General features: G+C 41.3%; 1 protein-coding gene across 2 annotated transcripts in view; it reads left to right on the top strand.

Moving 5' to 3' along the window:
- The first annotated feature begins 3,880 nt into the window (after positions 1-3,880).
- COMMD6 (COMM domain containing 6) overlaps positions 3,881-8,839 on the top strand; it is an 11,751-nt gene continuing 6,792 nt past the window's right edge. Inside the window, exons 1-2 of one of the 2 annotated variants that reach the window (XM_017523650.1) lie at positions 3,881-4,033; positions 4,122-4,133. In XM_017523650.1, coding sequence (XP_017379139.1) covers positions 3,992-4,033; positions 4,122-4,133 — 54 coding nt within the window. In that variant the 5' untranslated portion in view covers positions 3,881-3,991. Of the gene's footprint in view, positions 4,034-4,121; positions 4,299-8,839 lie in introns of those variants that run through there. The other variant, XM_017523651.2, reaches the window with a different exon arrangement.

Below are 8,839 nucleotides of genomic sequence, written 5' to 3'. Positions count from 1 at the left end.
CAATTACGTAATCCTTCTCATTTTTCCATTAGAAACCTTTGTCTTCCTTTACCTTTTTGAATATGCACATAGTTTACTATGGCATACGTATTTCCGCTGCGATGCCCTATGAGTGAATAAATATTTTCTTTTATTTTTTTTTAATTTATTTTACTTTAGGTGCATACTATATCTGGCATTTCTCCCCATTTTATTCCTCCCCACCCTTACCTCCCTCCCCACCCCCTAAATATTTTCTTTTAGAGAGCCTCTGTTTGTTATTTAAACATGCAATATAATATATCCATAAATTCTGGGAATTAGAAATTAACATATTTGGGGCCATTATTCTGCCTACCATATCCATTTATTACACAGGATAGTGTACTATAATACAGTATAGCAAATATGTTGAGTGGAAACAAACATATTTGAAACAAAATAAATTTTGTTTCCCTAGTATATTTTCATCCAAGTTTTGTTGCATCATTCTCACCTCTATTTCCTATAGGGCACATCATTTCACCCCTTTGGTTTCCAGTGACTCTACCAATCACAGAACTCTACCCATTATGGACACAGAAGGCAGCATGGGCAAAAATAGTAATACATCACTCCAAACCCAGTATTGGTCCAAGCAGATCAACTAGAGTCCTTCTCTGAGAATTGAGATGGACAGGCAGCTTCCTCTTTCTCCTTGGATCATGAGTCATAAGGCTGTGAAACCAGAGATGTTGGAGGTCATATTTCTATATATATACACCACTCTCCAACAACGTATGGAGAAGCTGAAGAGAACGCAGCCAACAGACAAGCAGGCCAGGCCACAACTGAGAAGTGGAGATGGGGCACTTTTGCTATTTCAATCTCACAATTCTGTTGACCCTGTAGCTGGCTCCCCTGCTACATTTCAGAGGCTGCCTCTGTGAGACAGTAATTTCTGTTACTTTGCTTAGGCTACCTTGAGCTCCAACTTCAGTTGACCCTTGAACAACATGGGTTTGAAATGGGCTGGTGAGATTTTTTAAAAACCAATCTCAGATCAAAGCTGGTATACTCCCAAGATGCTAAACCCACAAACAGGGAGGCAGACTTCTCCTATACTCAAGTTCGGCAGGACAGGCAACAGGACTGGAGTAGATGCAGATTTGGGTACGTTGTCATCTGCCTTAACTGGTCCTGGAACCGATCTCCTGAGTATACTTAGGAACAACTGCATATCACTTGACACAAAAAGCCTTAAAATAAATACTTACGCTGAAGGGTTGCCTGCTTCATGAGTATCAATTTCATTTTCTACATTACACCATAATGCTCATGAGATCAGAGTTTATGCCATAGTTCTATGGATTTCTTCCTATGCATGTGATAGTACTAGGCTTATTGTAAGAGCTCCAAAAATATGTTCTGACATGTTATATGTCATTATGTAAAAATAAATAAAACAAAATTATACTCATGCATTTTTAATGTTAGCATTTTTTGACTCTATTCATAACATCTGTATTTTCTAAGTGCAAAATTTGTGTAAGTTCTGATCTCTTGTAAGATAGAGATCTGAAACATAAATTATAACATGTGTTGCTGGAGTAACAATTGGCAGAAATTACCCTAAATGCTAATGACATTATACTCTCCCAAAGAAGACCAATAGGTTTTTGAAGTGCACTCATGTTGAATTAGAACAATAGTAAACAGTTTTTAAAAGAATGCATGAAAAATACAAAGAAATAACAAAAATTACCTCTTAAAATATATCTTTTCACCTTTTTGAAGCATTTTTACAAAGTTAAGGGGCGTGTGTGTGTGTGTACCCCCGCCCCTCACCTCCATGACACCAAGAACTCAAGAAAAAGATTTCCTGGCAAATAGAACGGATGCACTGACCAGCTGGATGCACAGCAGTGTTCTGTCTTTCCATCAGACTTTCACAGAGAAGAAATCATCTGATTCATTCAGGGACCATCCTCCCAAGCTAATTAGTACATTTTATCAGGTCCAATAACATTTGAATCAGGGGCTTTTTTTTCTTTTTGCTTTTTTTTTTTTTTTTTGGTTGGCCTAGTTTCTGAGTACTACATGCCAGGGACATTTTTAGGTGCTTAACATGCATTAACTAATGTAATTCTCCAACAATCCTATAAGGGTATTTGAAGTAAGCATTATTCTAAAAATTTCCCCCTCCAAAGATTTCCATCCTGATTATTCATTGAAACACTAATTTAGGTACTGATCTGAAGGAACTTTTAAAATATAATTAAAATTTATGTAAACAGAGGCCAGGCACGGTGGCTCACGCCTGTAATCCCAGTACTTTGGGGGGCCAAGGCCCGAGGTGGGCAGATTACTTGAAGACAGGAGTTTGAGATAAGCCTGGCCAAAATGAAGAGACCCATCTGTACTAAAAATACAAAAATTAGCTGGGCATGGTGATGCATGCCTGTAATCCCAGCTACTCAGGAGGCTGAGACAGAAGAATTGCTTAAAACAGGGAGGCAGAGGTTACAGTGAACTGAGATCATGCCACTGCACTCCAGCCTGGATGACAGAGTGAGACTCTGTTTCAAAAAAAAAGGTTATTCTTATTTGGTTATACCTGATCTAATAATGATTTCAGCCCTTAGAAACAGAGAACTTTTTCAGGTTATAATCAGAGAGATGTGGCAAAAGAAGGAATAGGAACAGGAGAGATCATACAGAAAAGGAGATCAGAGAGATTTAAAGTGTGAGGAGGACTTGACCTGCCCTTCCTGGCTTTGAAGATGGAGGAAGGGGCCATGAGCCAAGGAATGCAGATGGCCTCTAGGAGCTGGGAATCCCCATCTAAAAGCCAGTAAATAAACTGTACAGAACTGAGCTCTGCCAACAACCTGAATGAGCCTAAAAGCAGAGCTCTCCCTTTCCATCTCCCCCTCCAAACCCCACCACCCCGGAACCTTTACTGAGAAACACAGGCCTGCTACCACTTTACTGGTGCAGTTCTAGATTAGAGGAGACTAAAGAGACGTGATCACCAAATTCCAGGTGGCCCTTCATTAGATTCTGTTTGTGGATACGGTAGGGAATAACTTTAAAGAATATTGTTGAAACAACTGGGGAAATTTTAATTTGACCTATTTATTAGATAATAGTATTTTATCAATGTTAAATTTCCCGAGTGTGTTAGTTGTACTGTGGTTATTTTGAAGAATGCCCTCGCTCTTAGGAGATAACATGCTCAAGCATTTAGGAGTGAAGTATCATCCTTACCACAAGCCGAGGTAAAGCAAATGTGTACAATGCGAACGGTTGGTCAATCTAAAAGAAGGATATACAGATGTTCATTGAATTGTTTTTGCAATTTTTCTGAAAAAAAGTTTTTCAAAATAAACAGTTGGCGGGGAAAAAATCATTGTGGATACTTTGTGTAGGATGGATTTGAGGTCAATAGGAAAGGAATGGGAAGCCCAGATGGGAAGGTATTGCCGCAGCCAGACTGAGGGCTGGGGTAGGACACGGACAGGAGGGATAATGGAAAGAATCCCCCGCCCACAGCTAGGCCAGCGAAGTAACTCCGAGTGACCGAAGCTCACCCTGTAACTGTAGTTCCCACAGGCCTCCCACGCAGGACAAACTCCCACGGGCAGGGGGGTGTGGTCGCCCAGTGGTTTCCGAGTTTGGTTGGGCTCTTCCAGTCTGCAGTTGCTGTGCCCCGCCCCGCTCCAGACTGGAAGAGCCCACATGTCAGTGTTAGGGAGAGGAAGCGGCATCCTAAATTTAATAAGTGCTTCTCTTTTCAAAGTGTCTCCCAAGCCTTTGGCCTTTTCTATACAATCATTTTCTTTTAGCTCAGTGTCTCCTTAAAACTAATGTTTACTTAGGAAATAATTGAGTTACATAAAGATGCTTTTTCTCAGCTTCCCCCACTACGCCCGCCGCGTGCGCCAGGCCGCGAGGGGCAGGACGTGGAAGCGGAAGCGCTGGCTGGGGGGGCGTTCGCTGGAGTCCGCGGCCCTACCCCTGCGTGCTGCCCATGGAGGCGTCCAGCGAGCCGCTGCTGGATGCCAAGTCCAAGGTGAGTCCCAGCCTGGAAGGATAGCGGGCAGCAAGGCTCTGGAACAAGAAAGATGTCTCCCTAAATTGTGTTTCTGCTTCCGTTTCAGGTCACCAACCAGGTGAGTGAGCGGCCGCCCCGCCCTGTCCTCCACCGGCCAGCCTCCCACGGCTGCTAGACCGTGCCACCCTGAGCCTTCCCCGGGTCTCCCCCAGTCCTGTGTCCGCGAGCCTGTGACCTTCAGTCTGCATCCCTGCATTGCTGCTTCTCCTTTGCACCTGAGCCGGTAGCCGTTGCCATTGTAATGTATCCGCTCTAGCCCGAAGTGCAGATCAAGGATTGCTGGGCTTTGATTAGGCGACGTTTATTCGAAGCTAGAAATACGGCATTTTAAAGTGTCATGGGTATAGAAGAAGTTATTAAAATTTTCAGATACAGCACCTCAAACATTTTCTTAGTCTCTAAAAAAGTTATTTTTGAAGATGCAGTATAGCATTTTAGCCTTTTAGAGTATGGATTCATAATGCTAGGAATATGAATTTGACTGTTAAAGTATACTTTAGTCCCATTTCTGTTTCAAGTGTTACTGTGCTGTTTTAGCTAATAAACTATTTTTAGGCACATAACTTATAACACACTTCCCAGAATATGAGCACTAAAACTAGAGTATTTTTAGGCCAGGAGTTACCCAAGTCCATACAAAGTATAAGAAAGGGATGAGGTAAGAAATAATTAGAATACAGGGGCTGAAAGAGGTGTCCATTGAGTGCTCTCTGTCATTTTTCTCTAACTGATCCTGCTTTCGAGGATTCCTGGGAGGGAGGGGAAGTCAAAGATATGTCAACCATTTGCCTGGCTTTGCTTAGTGCATCGACTTAGTGCATTTCGATTCAATCTTTCATAAGCCATTTTATCCATTCTCTTACGTTAAGTTTTGTATGTAAGATATTCTGAAGGCCCGGCGTGGTGGCTCACACCTGTAATCTCAGCACTTTGGGAGGCCAAGACATGCAGATCGCATGAGGTCAGGAGTTTGAGACCAGCCTGGCCAACATGTTGAAACCCCATCTCTACTAAAAATGCAAAAACTAGCTGGGTGTGGTGGTGGGCACCTGTAATCCCAGCTACTCAGGAGGCTGAGGTAGGAGGTTGCAGTGAGCTGAGACCTGGCCACTGCACTCCAGCCTGGGCAACAGAGCGAGACTCCGTCTCTTAAAAAAAAAAAAAAAAAAAAAAAAAGATATTCTGAAGCAGAATCACACTAATTAAAGAGTTCAATTTAAAATTGAACTCTTTTTGGCTTAAACACATATTTATTATCTTATAGTTCTGGAGGTCACAAGTCCTAAACTAGTCTTACAGGGCTAAAATCAAGGTGTCTGCAGGGCTGTGTTCCTTCTGAGGCGGTAGAAGAGAATGATTCCTCTTCGGCTTGTGGTATCTGCTTCCATCTTCAGAGCACATCATTCCAGCCTCTGCTTCTATTGTCACGTTGCCTTCTCTGACTCTGACCTTTTGTCCTCCCTCTTATAAGGACCCTTGCAATTACATTGGGCCCACCTGGATAATCCAGGAAAATCTCCCCATCTCCAAATCCTTAATTTTATCACATCTACCAAGACTGTTTTGTCACCTAAGGTAACATATTCATAGATTTTGGGGATGAGGATGTGGACATATTTGGGGGGCCATTATTCAGCCTACTGCACATCCTTCTCTGCTGTCATCCACAGGTTATATGATTGTTTACATAGGAAAAGCCAAGATCATTTACAAACAGATTATTAGAATTAATATGAGAGTTCAGCAAGGTGATTCTATTGTTTGTTGTTCTTTAGTTCGGACGTAAAGAGTTGGAAAATATAATTTTAAAGATGTCATTTATAACATTAAGAAATTATAGGTGAGGTGTGGTGGCTCACCACTGTAATCTCAGGGCTTTGGGAGGATTGCTTAAGGCCAGGAGTTTGAGACTGGCCTGGGCAACATAGAAAGATTTCATCTCTCTAAAAATTAAAAAAAGCATTCAGGTTTCAAGGCACAGACTTGTAGTCCTAGCTACTCAGGAGGCTGAGACGAGATCTCTTGAGCCCAGGAGTTTGAGACAGCAGTGAGCTGTGATTACACCACTCCAGTCCAGCCTGGGTGACAGAGTGAGACCCTGTCTCTAAAAAAACAAAAAGAAGAAAGAAATTACAGAGCACCTTGCAATAAATCTAACAGAAGATATTTAAAAGTTTTATGAAGAAAATTACAAAAAGCAGTAGACTTCTACATTGTAATCCAGCGCGTAAGGAGCTTGGAAGTTACTACCTTGTCCTAACAACAAGGAAAAACTGAACAAACTGAAAAAAATCAACAACTCCTCTTGGATCTATCAGAGAAGCGAGATCACAGGGCAAATTGCTGTCCCCAAATTGGTGAGACAAAATGTGAATACAGAGAATCACAACTGAGAGCAGAAAGTCGGCAGAAACCAATGCCCAAACTGTAATTGACAAATTGCTGTGGCTCCCAACTCTCCCTCACACCTGACATACAGTCACACCAGCGTATTGTTCTCTCTGGCTCCAAATTCACCTCCTCTTGCTGCCACCTGGGTCCAAGCTGCTATTCTCTTTTCTGGAATGCTGCAGTAGCCTCCTCATAGGGTCTCCCAATTTTCTCTCTTAAACTTTGTACTTCACCTGGCAGTCTGGATGAGCCTTTTGTAATCTAAGTTAGGCCAGGTATCTCTGCTACTCAGAGCTTTTGTTTGTTTGTTTGTTTGTTTCAGATGGAGTCTTGTTCTGTCACTCAGGCTGGAATGCAGTGGTGTGATCTGGGCTCACTGCATCCTCCTCCTACTGGGTTCAAGCGATTCTCCTGGCTCAGCCTCTGTAGTAGCTGGGACTACAGGCACGTGCCACCACGCCCGGCTAATTTTTTTGTATTTTTAGTAGATACCCTACACTGTGTTAGCCAGGATGATCTCAATCTCCTGACCTTGTGATCCACCCGCTTTGGCCTCCCAAAGTGTTGGGTGAACCGCTGTGCCTGGCCATATTCAGAGCTTTTTAAGAGATTCTTGTCACACTGGAGAAGTCTTAGGTATTTACCTTGGCCTACATGGCCCTTCGTAAATGGATTCCTCATCTCTTACCACTCTTCCTAGCTCAAGCTCCTCCAACCACCTGGAGCTCATTGTTCCCTAAACACACCAACCATGCTTCTCCTTCAGTCCAGAATGCTCTTTTCTCCAGATATCCTGTGGCTTTTTCTTCATTTTATTTGGTTCTCTTTCTGTTCAAAAGCCACATAAAAGAGGTCTTCTCAGGCTCTATCTAAATAGACTTTCTGGCCACCTTGTCACCTTATCCTGCATTTTGTCACACTTTTAATAATAATACTTACTACAATTTCATTATATTTTTGTTTATTGTCTGCCTTCCCTACTAGAATTCTGAAGGTCAAGTACTCTGTTTTATTTTTCACATCCCTAAAACCTAGAACATAGTATTGCTTAGTAAATACTTAATAATGAGGCCTCTCTTTCTTACTCAAAACACATCAGAATTGCCAGTTTTATCTTTATAGACAGTTTTTATGGTCATGTTTTTTATTACTAGTAGCTTCAGCCTTCACATCAGTTCTTGATGTGACTACAGCTAATTTGTTTACCTTTTTATATATTTACTTTCTGATTCTTTGTATTCATTTTACTTCTGGATGTTTTTATATTTCGTTTTTTACTACTAGCTTTTTGTTTCTTTGCATGTTTTCCTTTTTTAATACTTCATTATACAATAATTTTGGGGCTACCATGTATGTTGTTTCATTCTTAACATTCTCCATAGTGTTAAGTGCTCTCTGTTCTGATTTTTTCTTTTATGTTCCTTTATTTTTAAAATCTATGCAGTTCACTCCTCCTTAAGGCCAAAATACATTTATCAGAAGGTTTGCTTTCAGTTTGCATTTAAATGTTGAGGTTAGAGTTTTGGAAATTCACATCTCATAAACCTAGTCCTAGCTTTCTTTCAGTTGTGAAGACTAACTTTGCACAGTGTCTTGATGGCAGCTCTCCCTGTTTCCTCACCTGACAGTTTCACTGTTTCAATAGCGAATTTTCCAGCATTGCACACCTTCATTGCTTTTCTGCTTGAAATCTTCCAGTTTTATTTCAGATTCTGAGAATCAAATAGGCAATGCTTTAATCTACCACTTTAATGTGGGTGGTAGAAGTGGAACTTCTTCCATCAAGTTGTACAGGCTAAGTAATGTTAAGAATAAGAAATTGCTTACTTATTTCTTACTCAAACATTTAGGAGAGGGAGGCCCAGGTGGAAGGATTGCTTGAGCCCGGGAAGTCTAGGCTGCAGTGAGTCATGTTCATGCCACTGCACTCCAGCCTGAGCAACAGACTGAGAGCCTGTCTGGAAAAAAAAAGAAGGAAAAGAAATTCCCGGTTCAGTTTTTGGATATCACTGTTGAACTGGAATTAAAACTCTCTCTACTCATGAACTCCCCTGAATTCTGTTTTTGGATTTTTAGCCACTTCCTGAACATTCCTATTGAGATATCCCTAGTATCATCTCTTAATGCTACTTTTAGACTTGATATCTCAACATTCTCCCAGTTATCCAAGCTCGAATTTTTATAGTTTTCTATAAACAACTATAGTTGTATTCTATCAGCAATCAAGACCTAGTCACACATCCTTAATATAAGATCAGTTTAATCCTAGTTGTCACCAGCTTAGTTCAGGCACTTACTTAACTTCAGACTAGGATTATTGTGTTCTGCTGCCACCAGATGAACATCTCTCCATCTCTCTCTCTCTCTCTCTTT

The sequence above is a fragment of the Cebus imitator genome, unplaced genomic scaffold (assembly GCF_001604975.1).
Source record: "Cebus imitator isolate Cc_AM_T3 unplaced genomic scaffold, Cebus_imitator-1.0 Scaffold29, whole genome shotgun sequence".
Classification (NCBI taxonomy): domain Eukaryota; kingdom Metazoa; phylum Chordata; class Mammalia; order Primates; family Cebidae; genus Cebus; species Cebus imitator.
Note: the sequence above shows the minus strand (reverse complement) of the source record. Positions and strands in the feature narration are given on the sequence as shown.